Here is a 16,265-nt window from a genome sequence, read left to right as displayed (position 1 = left end):
TGAACATTTATTTCTGTTTCTAAAGCATTTGTCTTGTGTCTATGTCTGACTTGAGCAGAAGTTCTGAAGAACCCTGTATCACTGCTCTTTTAACTGAAACAGCCCAGTTTTCATAGTACAGTCTCTTGCTTTAACTTATCTTTTGTGTTTATAAATAATTTATGTACAACCAGAGTAGAGACTTTTTATAATACACGCTAAAAGAAATGTTCTCCTTAAGGAAAAGGAGTAAGAAGATAATACACCTTGCAAAGATGAGTAATTTAACATATGGGAGATATTCAGTGTTGGGGAAAACCAAACAGCTCATCAATTTTTCATGTATTACATCTGAGAATGTTATCTGTGTAAATTGTCCAGTAAGACAGTGCTCCAAATACTAGGAGATCAGTGTCACCTCCAAATTAAGCATTTGTAATAGTCAAACATACACAGAAATTGTCCATTTTATCTCAAAGTTTGGTTTCCTTTGGTTGTGTGGCTTGGGTAACAAAACCATTGCTGTAAGTGGAGCTCAGGTAGAGCTCTTGCAATTTGCAGGTGATCTGGTCGTAGTCAGTCTGAATTGTTAGCTGTTTGTGTTTAAACCATTTTCAGACACCCAAACTGTGAATTGAGTCTTTGCTTAAGTTAGTAACATCCAGGCATACGTATGTGCAGTATGGAATTTGAACATTCACAGGAGTGCATGTTTCCTGGAAAAAATGAGATCAGTCAAAATGATACAGCTAGGAAATTATAATACTGAGTTTCCCTGCTATCCTGTGACAATTCTTTCTCAGTCCAGCGTCACTCCTTGATTTCCTGACTTCCTGCGAAACAGAATCTTACTTCAGCTGCTGTACAGGGAGCACTAACAGTTTTTATAGTGGTTTTTACCCTGTTTTTTTAAGCTTGCTCCGCTGCAGTACAGACTTTATTTTTCAGGTAGCTTTCCATTGGAAGATTTTGCAAGTACCATCATTTGCGTTTCTCCCATGTCACGTGAGCTTTCTTCGTGGTGTGACCTGACAGCACTTGAAATTGATACACTCACTTGCCGTCTCAGTATTTTCAGTACAGTTCTCTTGTATCCTTTGCATGCAAAGAAATAGATGAAAGGATCTAGGCAGCAGTTAAAATTCATCAGAAATACGGTATAATGGAGTGACTTCTGGAAAATTTTGTTTTCGGTGCACGAGGGTTCTTTCTGAAGCTTCTTAATCATGTGTTGTATGATTGCAACATGATAAGGGGTAAAGCAGATGATGAACACTATAATTACAAATATGATTGTGTTGATGGCTTTTTTGTTTATCCCTGATTTTTCAGTCAGTGGATTTTCCTTGGCTGTTTGAAACAGTTTGCAGCTAATCTGAGAGTAACAAAATAGTATAATCCCCAGGGGAATAAGGTACCCTACTAAACAGGCAGCAAGAAGTATAAATGGTAGATGTGCTATTTTTTCAAAGTTTGGATATTCCATACACGTAGTCCTTTCTTTTTCTTCCTGTGACATGGGTTGTATCAGTAATGGGAAAGTTTGACTAAAAACAAGAAACCAGATAAAGACGCAAATGCCCTTGGCATATTTAATCCTTCTGATCTTGTATCGGAAGGGGTGGACAACAGCAAAAAACCTGTCAATGCTCAAACATGTCATAAAGTTTACACCTGCGTAGGTGTTGACATAGAACAAGAGAGCAGTTATTCGACATAATGCTTCTCCAAATGGCCAGTGAAATCCCAGGGCGTAGTAGGCTATCCTTGTGGGCAAGGCAATACAGAACAGGAGATCAGAGAAGACAAGGTTTGTTGAATAGAGAGTTGTAGAGTTGATCTTCTTTCTGTTTTTAAAAATGACAGTGAGGGCAATGGCATTTCCAAGCACCCCAAGAATTAAGATGGAGCTGTAGAAGACAGACAGTAGTATCCGTGCGGTATCTTTGTGCTCGTATAAATCACAAGTGGAATTGCTTGTCTGAGAAACTGTGAAAGTGTCCATTTCTGTAACTACTGTTGTTCCAGGAAGCTCAGTAGACCTAACATAAAAAGAGAAAAAAAAGAGAAAAGGGATAATTTTGTCATAAATGTAGATAAATTTATTCTGCATAACAATGGCCAGCTTCTATTGCAAAAAGGAAGATTGGAGAAAATGGAAATGAAACTTCACTTTTCAAGCCTTCTTCCAAAAACAGGCAAAGAAAAAGATGGCTCTTCTGTTTTAATCCCAATTCCTCCTCTCTTGAAAAAAATCAGACAGGAGGCAAAATAATAAACCAGGGATGTAATGTATTTGGAAAGTGAAGTTTATAGATGGTCAGGAGGGTGAGAGACTGTTTTCTCAGGAGAAAAAGGTGTCTGAAGAAACCATGTGACAAAGGGTCATATGAAGTTCCCAAGGGTCAGACAAGCAGACAAAATCTTCTAAATACGTTTCAGTTTGGTTTTAGGGATTTTTTGTTTTTAAAAATTCACATTGTCACGGTTTAACTTGTTTAGAGAAAATGAATTTTTTCAGCATTGTTATTTTATTGGCATTATAATTATTCAGCTTGTTTTATACTAGTTTTAAGAATTGGCTTTTGGAAGCTAATTCAAATATTGTTACATAAATTCTTAAGACTAGTACTTCAGTCACTCTTCAGTGGTTCTGCAAAAGAGAGACAACCCACTGAAATATTTTAGACGTTGTCAATTTAGTAGATTTTAGAAGTTGTTTAACCTACACGGTCAGAAGTAGCGTGGAAGAGATGCAGAGGGTCAGTGATTTAGGGGACTTAAAAATGATCCAGCAGAATTTCAGAAATGGGAAGGACCCCATCCTGTGCATGGTGCTTCCCATGCAAAATATTTCTTAGGTGTGTTGTTACCTCACAATTGCATAGTCTAAGTATAAATGTCAGAAAGGTTGAGGCATTTCTCTAGCCGCTGTTCTGCAAAATGATGCCTCTTTTAGGCACCATTTATGTATCAAAACTGCAGTCAAAACGAGATTGCTTCTGCTTTAATGTAGAATACTATCTGGAGATAAAAGCTGTTGTAACCTGAGTTTTAAGTCTGCCTGGTACCTTTAACTGAAATGTCTAGGTTATTTCTGAGGATCTGCCTTTCAACACACGACATTTACAAACAACTGTAACAATATTGCCTGTTGTACCTTAAAATAGTCTTTCTGGAAAATACCTCTCCATTTTAAGGGGTTTAAGCTAGGCATTTTAGAAAGTATTAATTATCCTTTTATTTGAAAGCATTGTAAGTTTAGTATCTTCTTTCATGTTTTGAGGAGATTGTCCTGCTTATTTCAGGTTGTTCACAGTTTATGTATCTCCAACACGTGCAGTATTATAAACCAGTCTGATCAGGCTTCTGGCTGGGTTAGTAGGGCTGAATAAGGTCCTCTGTAAACAGTAAAACTGCAGATAGTGGATGTTGTGTATTAAAATGCATAAATGCATGTAAGTGAGTTATATTACATACGTTTAAGGAAGAAATTAGCATCCAGAGAGTATATTAAGACTGTGTTTGCTGTGGTTGCACAGGCAGTAGGAAAGATGGGTGATTTCTGACTGATGTATGGTGTTCCGATTCTTAGAAGCCTATAAAGGATGTACCATGTGTCAAGAGGTGGAAAAACTGCATTCAGAGTTGGAAGTCAAATCTGAAGTGGGAGTTTTGTGGTTTGAATAATGGAATTAAGCTGGTAAATAGCAAGCCCAGCCCTAGTGCAGATTTAAGAATGTCTGTAATTTTATATTAGGTATTTCTGCATCATTCTCAGTTTCTTGGTGTTAGTGTGTTTGATGATTGGTTAATACAGTAGTTATTTCCCTGAGGGTAGTTACGGTATACTTTTCTCCTGATTTTGCTTTTCCCTTATAGAAGTGTGTATGATGGCTCTTGTTTTACGTAAGTGTAACAAACTGCTTTTTTGCAGAAAATGGTGTGGGTTTCTGTAGGCACCTGGATAACTCAGTGAGGTATTTTGGTTTGTTTCTCGTATTTAAATGATTCTGATTAGTTGTTCACACTCCCAGCGTGACATTTATCTTCTACTCATTTCTTCCTTGAAATTTAGGTAAAATTAAACTTAAACATATGTGAGGAAGAAATAATCTAAGATTTATGATAAACAGGTCTATTGCAGTAACTAGCTACAGCATAATAACTGCATAATTTTATTTTCTTCATAAAGTTTTAATGGTTTTGGTCCATAGATAATGTGCGTAATTGTCACAGCCATTCATAGGTCTTTCTATAAATGCTTGTAAAATGTACAATATCTATTATTGTACAAATTCGTTTAACTCTTATTTAGGGAAAATTACATAATTTAAGTGAAATATATATCTATTTTTTACATCAAGAATAGAATTTTGTAGAATGCATGTTACTATGAAGTCAGATCTTTAACATAATAAATTAACCTAGAACTTGTTGTTGCTCAAAATAGGATATTCACCCTTGCATAAAACCATGGCTGTATTGAGAAGCAGTCTTAGATGTGATTGAATTTGTCTGTCCAGAGTGATAGCATGAATATACATGGGAAGCAGTTCCATGGCAGGACAAATTGGCCACAGATAAGAAGCAAGCTGGAAGACCATAGCTCATAGGCCTTCCAGGGCAGCATGCATGTCAGCTAAGCTGTGCTCCTTGACAGGGGATGCCAGCAGGCTCTTTCGCCTGCTGTTGGAGTCAGCCATAGTTTGGGGCCCAAACAAATAATAAAGTTGCTACCAACTCACAACCTAATGCGCACCACCCAAGCTATGGTAACTTCTTTGTATATCTGAGCTGTTATCGTTAGATGAATTCCATTCGGCTCAGCAGGTATTTCACCTTTTCTCGGCAATCTTGAGCAGGACTGCATTAAAAAAAATAACTTCTTCCTGAAAGGGGTCTACACTGTTAAGTCTATCAAGATTATTATTTTTCTTTAATCCTATTCCTTGTGTTAGGTTACTGTTTATTTCTTGGCAGCAGTCCTTAGTGATCAGCTTATTATATAGACAGCATGTGACATCTTCCACAGAATATTTCTGAAGAAGCAACAGCAGGCCTATTTTGCCTCCTTTCTGTGGGTTTTGCATTCTTGGAACAAAAATGGAGATTGTTACCTCCATATTACTCCAAATCTCAGACTAGCTGGAGTTGGATTTAATGAGCTGTGTGCCTGAATACCTTATGAAAACATGGACATTTACTGTCCCGAATTGAGATGAACCATTGAAGCTGCCCCGTAGAATCCATACCAAAATGTTTGCTTTTCTAGGTTGTTGGATTAAATAACCCTCCCCAGTGGCTTTCTGAGTTTATTAATGATAATGTTTTGAAATACATACTTGAAATTAATTTACCTCACCAATTTAATTATTTAGAAAACATTTCCACAGTTTGTGGCATAGAAGCACATGCAAAATTTTAAGGCATGAAATATTTAAAATTCCTGTCTTTATATCAGTATTGTAAAGAAGATTGTTCAGGTTTTCGTGTTTCCTGAATCTGCAAATGCATGATAAGACACAGGTCACTTACTCATTTAATTTGACCTCCTGTATAATCCAAGTTATGTTGTTGTTTTATTTATTTGTGTATGGATTCTACTAACTTTTAATTTAAAGCATATTTTCTGAAATGCTGTTTGGTCTTGAGTTGGAGAACTGAAGAGAAAGTGTATTAGCCATTTGTACTGTTTTGGTCAGTCAGCCTTTCTGTTAAAAAATGTGGGTGTCTGATTTGAATTTCTTTAAAATTAATTTGCAGTTGCTAGTTTTGTTGAGACTTTCCTCTCATGCGTTTGGCAATTCAAGGTGAACTTTTCAAATGTCTCACCACAAGTGCTGTGATGTCTGTTCTAAGCCCACCTTAGTCCCACACACAAAATGGGGTTCCAGATGCCTTTTCATATCAGTGTGCCTGGAAGCTTACTCACTACCTGCTTTTTCTGCTCAGTTGATTGGTTATCAAAATAGAATTGTATGGCATTGCACTGGGAACTTGTGAAGTTAGTTCACTGTGCTCCTGGAGTACTTCTCAGATTTACTGTGTCCTAGGATGTCTCCAGTCTACTGGCATGGCCATTGCTCTCTGCTTCTACCTGGGAAGACCTTATGCCTCAGAGAGTTTAAATTAATTTTAGTGTTATGCCTGGGCTTACAACCAGTGAAGCTTGTTCTGCATTGTTCTCTCACTTGCCATTTTCAAGTCTTAGCATTGTATCTGCTTTCTGACCACCAATGGAAAAAAAGGTTTTCTTCAGCCAATTATCTTATCAGATTTGTTACTTAGGCACCTTTTCATCTATCCTGTGTGCTTTCTTGGTGTTTCACAGCAATAGGGGCCTGAATCTGAGTCCTTTCCAACCCAAAAATATCCACTCAGGGGAAAAATCACAGTACCATGTTAAGCTGCTTAAAGAATCTAGCATGTCTGAAATCTGTGCAGGTGTCTTTCTAAGCCAATTCTGTAATCTCATCAAAGAAGGAAAAGAAGTTGATTTAGGAAACTGGTTTTCTGTGAAAATGTTTGACTGGCATTATTCATTTTTTTTCCCTTATACTGCAGTACACAAGAGCCTAATTCAGAGTAGAGTCCCCACTGCAAAAGGTGTTTGTGGTAACTCCAGTCTGGAAGTACTACATAATCCAAAATCCTGCTTCATATTGGTGCTCATGTATGATGAGCTTTATATGTAGTATTGTAACATTACATACATATAACTATTAGCAAGCATAGACTTAGGCTATGAGCCAGCAATTGCAATGTTGCCATTTTAGATTACACAGGTTTGGATTATGTTCAGGCAGTGATACAAAGCTCTCTCTGTATGATATAAATGAGTTTTCTTATTCTCATCTCCTGCTTTTGCTGAAGGAGCACCATCTGTTTTCAGCAGAACAAGGAACATATAGAAGGCCTCAACTGTGTTTTGTAATCTAATGTGTGATTTGTCTGTCTCTCTTCGTAATTTTCATTCTTTAGAGATGAATCCTTGGTCCATCTGTCCAGTACCTATTTTGAGAGGGATACTAATTAAATTCTTGGAAAGGTACATCAGATCATTAGAAAGATCTCTTCTGACTACACAGAGTATGGCTTAGTCCCTTTGAGATGGACAGTATTTCTTTAACAAACAGTACTGGGGAATAATGCTGTTTATATATGTATAGAATGTAAATTATTTAAAAGAAATAGTCGGGAAAGGGATTTCCCTTTCCTTACAATGCCTGACCTGAGGATTTAGAGTCCTCTATAGGTGTACCCTGTATAAGTTTTAGAGAGTTTAAAGCCATTGTCCATAAGGTGGGAAATATGCAGTGCTGTGGTTATGTAGGTTTAATTTTTTCCTTAATCTCTAAACCTTATTGTTTTCTGTTGACCAATCATATTTACTGTTTGAATTTCTAATTTACCATAGAAGTCATCTTCGTTGTAGAGTGTTTTCTCTGTGAAGAAAGCTTGACTCAGCTAAGTTATGTATGTTTAAAAGTGTGCATGCTAAGTTGCATAGTAGAATGCTTTGTTAATACAGAAAGAAGATACACCTAAGGTAACTTTACCTATGTGTATGTATTGGCAGCTTGGGAACTACACGTGGTGTAATAAAAGCTGAGGCAAGAGACAGGCATGTCCTAAAGCTTCCTGTTTCTTTCTAATACTTTAACACTCATAGTGCATCATGTTAATTTACTTTTTTTTTTTTTTCAAAAGCTGTTGAATTTTTTGTCCTAAATGACAACGAGTAGGCCTGGTGACCTTAAGACCGAATCCTTGGGTCACAACCCACAGCTAATTTTGGTGGGGTGGTTTCCAGGCAGGAGCTCAGGTGCTTTTACTCTTCCTTTCAAGTGTTCAAGGCCAGGTTGAATGGGGCTTGGAGCAACCCGGTCTAGTGGGAGGTGTCCCTGCAGGGGGTTTGGAACTAGATGATCTTAATGGTCAAATCCAAACCAATCCATTTTCTGAGTCTGAGTCCCTTCCAACCCAAACCATTCTATAATTCTATGATTATTGGTATAGACACAAATATGTTGGAATACTAAAGGCAAGTTTGTTAAGCCATGTGTCAAAGAATCCCAAGTATGCATTTCATGAATGAAATTGTCTTAATGATGACTGTGAAGAATTATAATATTCTTTAAGTGCTTAACAGAATATGCAGATACAAACACTGTGGGATCTTTATGGTCCTGCTTTTGTCTATTGCTATAGATTTTGCAAAGTTCTATGATGGTTATATTTGGCACTCAAGACTAATAGAAAATACAGTAAGTGAAATGGAGGAAGTTGAATTGAAATGCTGCATAGCTGGTTAAAGAAGTGGAAGTAGTTTGAAATGTACATCTTGCTCTTATCTGTTGATCTCTTTTTCCAAATGTGTTGCATTTTATGAAAAGCATGCTATCTGACATAAATCATCTCTGCCAAAGATGCATGTTAATGTGAAGAGCTGTGCTGATGCTGAGGAGATTAATCTCCCTTCAGTTTACTTGCCTAAGTATACTAAGTGTTAAAAGGAGGGAGCCTAAAATACAGCAAATAAACAAAATAAAAACCTGAGCCACTGCCAATTATATTTCTGCAAGCAGAAGGAAAAAGGGGTCAGATAACAATTTACATTTTAATACTGGAAAACATGCACACCTCTTACATGTTTTTTGGTGTTTTTTTTTTTTTTTTCTATTTTCCTTTCTGGGTGAGATGGAACATGTACAGGTACAGTCTTTAATTTTGGGGATTATAACTTAAGAACTGTATCTTAAATTTATTATTCATCACATGTATACGTAGTCCTCAGTCTTTCAAACAGAAAGGGATGAGATTTGAGCTCTTTGCCAAGTAGGTATTCAGCTCCCTTGTATCTTCAGGAGGAGCCATGAAAATGTTATTCCATACTTAAAATGTGTTCTGTACCCAAAGGCATGCGTGCCATCTCTGTTTTTAAGATAAATGATAGTTGAGTTATTGTCTGTTGAACCATCCATCCTGTTTTGGCAGTATAATAGGAAAAATTGATCCTTTTCAATTGGGAAGGTGTATAAATATCATATCACTTGTAATATTTCTTTAGGTTTGTGGCATGAGGATCAGTAATAAGGAGAAAGATACTTGGTGATTATGATTCAGAAGAAGAATTCCTTCTAAAAACCTTTGAAAGCAGTGCATGTCAGAAGGTAAAAGGAATTGGCTCATAAAACATTGAATTCTTAAAATATTTTGTTGCAATGTTTAGACAAGATAAGAGTGACTGAGGAGTTCTTGAGCTGAAAATAAAAGCTGTTTCATAGACAAAGAGGAAACTAAGCAGTAACAGTCAGAGTATGGATTTGTTTTAAGGCTCTCTCCTACTATTAAAGTATTCTTGAGGTTCAGGGAATGACTGAAGAACTGCAGCACTTCCCTTAGTACTTGTACAGTAGTTATTTCTGCACAATTTAAATTTCTATTGCTAAAAGCCAGTGCAGTATCAAATGTTTCCTTGTGATCATCAAAAGGCTGTATTATAAGAAAGGGCTTGAAATAACTTGTTGATGCTGTGGGTCAGTGGATCCTTTAAATTAAAATTAACTGGCAGCATGTTAATATGTGAACGTAAAATATTACAGATTTTCTTCTACAAGCTTTGCCTCTTCCATCCAAAGATCATTTATCCTTTTTACCACATTAAAATACTTCAGTAAAAAAAAAATAATTGAAAATTAAAGTTAATTCTTTTCTGTACTTACATATCTGTAGCTTCTTGGATCCTCTGAGCAGCTGAGGGCATTAACAGGATGGCTTGACTGTGAAAGTTTGCCCTTGCACATTGTTTTCAAGAGTGATTACGTGAATCTCTTTAGTGGGAGGGGTAGGTTTTTTCAAGTGCTTAAAAAAACCCCCGTTGTTTGTATGCTGGTGTTGATTTGCTGCCTACAGTTTTATGGGATGTGAAAGCAGCTATTTTTAATCCTTTTACAATTAGTCTGTTCAAAGAGAGTAATTGGAAACAGCCCTCCGGCCTTGTCCCTGAAGTTACACGTTACTGACTTTCATACAAGGGACTTTACCCAGAGGTTTATGGACTAAAGTCCCCAAGTAAAAACTTTGTTTATATGCTGTTTGCATTTTAAAATAACTTAAATTTAGTTTGTGGCAAACGAATGTATGATCACTACACACTTTAAAACTGCTTCTTACTGATTAGATCTGACACAGCACAAGAAAACCTCAGAACTGAGGCATACTGAGATGCTGTGTAAAAACAGATGTCTCGTACAGCCCATGTACATTACCAACACTTAGTATCATAATGATGAGACTTTACAGAAATGTGCTTTACAAATATATGAGGGAGTTGAAGAAATCTGTTGGTTTCAGAGATTAATGAGGCCGTGTGCCTTTGTAAGCTGTTTATTGCATTTTGAACAAGGATAATAATACTACACATGAAAGCTAAATACATTAAAAAGCTTTTTAAACACAAATCTCATTCCCCTAAAATGGTCTTGATAAGAATGGTAGGCTAGGGAATAAGGAAGGAATGGGATATCAAACTGTGAGGTAACCTGTTGTTACTTGGAATAACCTTGTTTCTGAGTAAAGGACATTGATCTAAGAGTTAAATTATGTGTCAGTTAAGAGGGTTTTGGAGATCAGTGATAGAGGGGAAAGTCCTGACACTTGCTGTTAGAGGCTGTGGTTGAGAGTTACCTGGGATTTTCCCCAAAAACTCATACTGATAGTTCATAACTGCAAAGGACTTTATCTTTGAAGTGGCCTCATTTTGTGGCCTGATTTTAAAGAACCAGCAAGTAGTCACGATGGTGTTATTTTTGGCATGTCCAACCCATGCAGACGGTGGAATGCCTCTTTGGAAACGTTAGGGTTGTGTTCACGGCACAAGTGTTTGCTGATATTGTAGTGTTGGAGGTGTGCAGAGATAGTGTCTTTGACTAATGTGTCCATCTCATCAGAAAGCCTAAATGCAAATCTAATGACAAAGCTAAACTTTACTAAATGTACCTTGTCTTATGGAAAATGATTTTGCTATACAGAATGAAGTAGAGCCTTATGAGCTACTCTTGTGCCTACTTGGAGCATTTGGTTGGCCCTATACACTGATTTTTCTTGTGCTGAGCTCCCGGGGCAGACATGGCTTGAGTCCCCTTAGATGCCAGGGATCTGAAGGGCTCAATCTAGAGATTTCAGCTCCTCAATTTTTATGGGGCATTTATTTTTTAACAGCAGATTCAGAAAGCCTTTGAGTGAACTTACTGGGCTTATTCTGGACTTTTTCCTGTCTTGTTTTGGAACTAGTTTTTAACTATTCAGCTTCATCACAGAGTAGAATCTCTTTAAATGAAGTAATGAGAATTAAAGACAGATTGAAGGTTAATTGCACAGGGAACTTGCTTCATACACACGTGAAACAGTACTGCAATGTGGTTCCTTGTCCACCAGCAAAAAAACATAGTAGAAATAGGGAATTTTGAGATACGCAGGCATGTAGTAGTCTTCGCTCAAGGGTGGCTGACATTAGTACCACAGCTTCATATTAAAGGAAGTGTTTATTTCAAAATAGTCTTACCCTTATGAAATAATGCCAGTATGTGTTTCCTGCTCTGATCCGATAAAATATTGCCTACCTTTGATGAAGATACATTACTAGACTATACCCTTTGAGTCACACTGATGTATTAGCTACCAATCCAGCCTAGCATGATGTGATGTTAATTGCTCAAGCTAGTGATATAGGTTGCATTGTTTCACTCACTTTTTATTCTTCTGGCTAATTGTTTTCTGTTCTTACACAGCTGCTGTTTCTCCAATATCTGTTTGATTGATTTGAACATTTAAATCAAGAAATGGTGTATATCAACAGGTGTGATACATGTTTGGGTTTACTGTTTGTATACAAAAGCTTACTATTTTGCTTTTGGCAGGCAAGGAGAGTAACATGTAAATTAATATACTAATTTGTTACTTTCAGAGATGTGCAGTTAATATTTTGACTAGTATGTTATGATGCCTGTGACGATGTATTTTCTGTCTGCTTACTTAGTCCCTACCCTAGCTGAGTTCTTGAATTACACAGGGTGTTTATGGATCAAGCAGCACAATCCAGCCAGCCTCTTTCTTAACTGCAAAACTGCCTTTTCTTCCAAAACAAGCTGCTTTGGTTTTCTGGAAGACAGGTCAGGTGTCAAGAGCTAACCTGTAGCTGAATCCTGTCTGTTTTTTTTGTGGACAAGCATGATTTCTCAAGCAGCTTGAGTTAGAGGAACAGTAAATAATGACTCACCAGCGAGTCATGGTAACTCTGCAGAGGCCATATAAAATGTATTACATTAATCTGGATGAAGAAGAATAAATTAAGCACCGAATCGCAGATTAATTTAGGACACTAAAAATTTCAATACAGCTTTTGAACTGTACCTCCTCAACAAAATACTCCACCATCTAAGTCCTTGCAATGTTTCCTCATGCCTTCATATGTCTTCTGCCTAGCTCTAGTTTCTGTGCCAGATTTAGCAAAGTATGGGATTCACTGGAAGCCCCTGCCTCTTAGAAAGGTGAAAGCTCCTCTCTGGTTTGGTTAGTATGATCAGTCATGAAAGCAAAAAACTCCCTGGTAAGCTGTCACCATCAATCACTTGCTGCAGGCATTTGATACAGAACAGCAACTGTCAGTGGGTAAGCATGGGTAACTAGCTCTGTAACACCTACTAAATGTTAATAACTTACCAGTTAAGGATAAATAGTTGTCCTTGTGATACTGTTACTCATTTGTAGACCAGGATTTGGCCAGCCATTCCTATACCACTCCATTGGTTTCATCTGTATCTCCATACTTCAGCCTTCACATAAATGGCAGCATGCTAATCATATATTAAATAAAGGACAGAGGCCTAAAATTAAAAAGAAAAAATCATCTTCATAGTGCTGTAAGCTAAGTGATTCTTTGATGGTCTGCAGTACTTGTTTGCCTGAAGGCAGTATGTTGTGAATGCCTGACTGAAGAAATTTCATGTTTTATATTGCAGCAGGCTGGTAGAGTGGAAATGGTCAAGTGCCATAAGCTTTGCATAACAGAGTTTGAGGGGAGATAGGATTAATTAATCTTTTTAGAAAAAGCTAAAGAATAATGATTACGTATGTTAGCATCTTATTAATGATGAATAAATTCAAACTGAAATTGGAAGAAAGGTTCTAGCAGCAGAAGAGGAAAGGTCTGGATTAGCTCACCAATGGGAAGGGATAGGAACTTGAAACTGGTTTACAATGGAGCTGAGCAGTTTACAGAATATATTGTTGGATAGCCTTGGTATTAAAAACTAAAGTTTTTTGGTAGGAGAGGTAGGTGTCTGACTCATTAGGTGATTGCAAAGTGGTTGGTTGGTCTCACATTTTAGTGAACCCAAAGTTGCAGTAATTCTGCTGAGTTATCCGTGGACAGGAGGAAGCTTGCTTTCCCCTAAGATGCACAACTTTGTTCTGTCTTGTTTTTTTGCACTTTCTTCCTGCATTCTTGTGAAATATTGGCAGTTAGATACATTAATATGGGTAACGTACCATAGTCCTTTTGCTGCTGTTGAGAGGCTTCAGGGCACCGGAGTGTCCTGCTCATGTGTAGTGAAAGGGTTGGGTGCAGTAGATGGTTTCTTTTAGTCCTGGGCTCCATCAACCAGAGAATCCCACCTATCAAGGGTGATCATGTTGTGGGGATTTAACTGATTTTAAGGAATGTTATTGAGAATGTTTACCATTTTCAGAATGAAGGCTGGCACCGTAAGTGTAATACGGGAGTGTCCAATGAGCCTGTAGGAATTCAGAGCACTGAAGTAATTCTGTAACTTAAATTACAAACACACTGTTTACATGCTGCGTATTTTGTGCAGCTGCTTTTATAACTGATATTTTTGGTCGCCAGAAAACCATGTGGTTGTCAATTTGTCAGGTTAATGTTTTTATGAAGAACTTAAATGAAGAAAAAATACAGCACCGCAGTTAGTAAGTGTAGTGAGTCATCCTGAATCAAATAACTGGCTATTTCTGCAAGTTTAGTCCCGCAGAACTTTGAATGACAGCAGCAGGTATTTTTGCAGAAGTAACATTTAGTTTTCTACCCATTTGTTCATACATTTCAGAACCACTTTTTGTGTATTTGGTGCATATATTTACTAATGTTAAAATGTTTTATTTTAATCTGCATTTAATATTTACCCTTCTAAACTTTAAGTAGCGTGTTTCTCTTACAAGAAGTACTCGACCTGATTCATTCTTCTCTGCCAGTAGTTTCTACATCTCTGGTTTATTTTTTCAAGCTTATTGTTTCTTCACATTTGAGGTTTTTTTTTTCCCTATCAAAACCAATATCATTACTACACATGATGTAGAATGTTCCCATCTGGTCTGCTGTGTTTCTTTGTCATTGCAAATGTTGAAAATCAACATGCTCTTCGAAATGAGAATAGCACTGTTGTAGAGCCTGCTATTACAGTACACATTTGGGATGAAACTGCTGTCCATAGAGAGTATCCAAACTCTAGAATTTAATCTTTTAGTGTTAAGAGTTTTATGTTTTGTTTGAACATTTTATTTTCTAACCCACATGACTGAAATGAACTTCCTAAACATGAAGTGGGCATGAACTAAGTTTAGAGTCAGCAAATATTTGTGTTTATTACCCTTCTTTGCACACAGGCATCTCAATTTTCTAGTAGAAGTTAATCACGGTTCTTGAAAGTATGTTCTTGATATTCTCATAGTATAATGAACAAAGGGCCAGGATGAAGGTCTCTGGAAAAGGAGAGAAAGTAGAGGGAAGAAGACTAAAAGGAATGAAAGGAAAAATTAAGAGGAGAAGAAAGAAATTAAGGGAAAGAGGGACTTGAAGTAGTCCTTCAACAAGAATGTTTTGCACTTGTAGGCATTGAATCTATGTTACCAAACAATTAATTAACATAGCTAAAAGAGTTAAGAACCAGTCCTTTTATTTATAGTACATGGATGGATATTTGTACCTGCCTAGTGAAATACAGGAAAAGAAATCCCACCAGTGATTATGAGCTTCAGGAAGAAGGCTTCGATTATTCACAGACTAATAGAGTGGCTTAGGTTTGACAGGACCTCTGTTGGTCATCTAGTTCAGCATTGGGTTCAAAGCATGTCCAACAAGAACAGGTTACCTGGGGCTGTGTGTCTCTGAGGATAGATGTTCTAGCTCCAGGCAACCTAGTACAGTACTGGACCATCATTACCCCAGCTGGACTCACTCTTGAATGTCTTTATTGAAGCACAGAGCCCAAAAGTGGGCAGTGATTCAGGTTCAGGCTCAGAAGTGCTGAGCAGTCACTTCTTTTGGCCTGATAACTATGCTTTTGGTAGTGCAGCCCTGTTTAAAATTGAGCTTTCCTGCAAGGGTGAACTGCTGATTAACATTCAAAGGATTCTCCAGGGCCTTGTCTGCAAATTTGTTTTCTAGCCAGCCTGTACTACTGCACAAGGTTATTCCAACCAAGGTGGAAGACTCCACAGTTGCTCTTGTTGAACTCTGTAAGGTGTCTGTCAGCCCATTTCTCCAGCTCATCAAGGAGCGTCTGAATGTGGTCCTGCTCCCTCCAATTTGATATCATTCATCAACTTGCTGCAAGTGCACGCTGTCCCATCATCCAGCTCGTTAATAAAGACAACAAGTAGTGTTGGCCGGAGTGTAGATCCCTGAGGGGAGCTGCTAGTAACTGGCTGCTGCTGTACTGCTAGTCAGAACCCTTTGAGTCTGGCAGTGCAGCCAGTTTCCTTCAGATCTGTTTATCCAGTCCATATCTCCCCAGTTTTATTTCCAAGGATACAAGGGGAGACTGAGTCAAAGGCCATCCTAAAGTCCACAAGTTACAGCATTCGCTGCCTTCCTATTTGTTGCCCACAGTGCCAGTCACCCTAGCTAAATCCATACAGGATGTTACCAATCACCTTATCCATCATGTGGCTGGCAGTGACTTCTAGGAGATTTGTTCTATAACTTTCCTAGGGACAGAGATGAGACTTGTGACTACCAGAATCCTCTTCTTGCCCTCCTTGAAGATGGGTGTGACATTTGCATTTTTCCAGTCGTCAGGAGCTTGCCCTGACCACCACAATGCTTCAGTAGCAATGTTGGCCATCATCCTCAGTGCCCTGAGATATATCCCATCCTGTCCTGTTTACTCCTCTGTGGCTAGGTAGGCTCAAGAGCTTTCTAGCTGTCTTCTTTTACAGTAGGTGTTGCTCCAGTCCCACAGGAAGCTCAGGGACCTGGGAGGCCT

General features: G+C 37.8%; 2 protein-coding genes across 3 annotated transcripts in view; one reads left to right on the top strand and one right to left on the bottom strand.

The window, feature by feature from the left end:
• Positions 1–16,265, top strand: part of UBAC2 (UBA domain containing 2) — a 93,964-nt gene that overhangs the window by 43,333 nt on the left and 34,366 nt on the right. The window lies entirely within an intron of this gene.
• LOC308219104 (G-protein coupled receptor 183-like) lies at positions 917–9,770 on the bottom strand (the record flags this gene model as incomplete). The annotated part of the gene is made up of 2 exons (XM_080613658.1): positions 9,708–9,770; positions 917–2,021 (listed from the first exon to the last, which is right to left on the bottom strand). The coding sequence occupies exons 1-2, from the start codon at positions 9,746–9,748 to the stop codon at positions 917–919; spliced, it is 1,146 nt and encodes a 381-aa protein (XP_080469784.1). The 5' UTR covers positions 9,749–9,770.

Source organism: Psittacula echo (genome assembly GCF_963264785.1).
Source record: "Psittacula echo genome assembly, chromosome: 3".
Classification (NCBI taxonomy): domain Eukaryota; kingdom Metazoa; phylum Chordata; class Aves; order Psittaciformes; family Psittacidae; genus Psittacula; species Psittacula echo.
The sequence above is the reverse complement of the archived record's forward strand: the minus strand, read 5'-3'. Positions and strand labels throughout refer to the sequence as shown.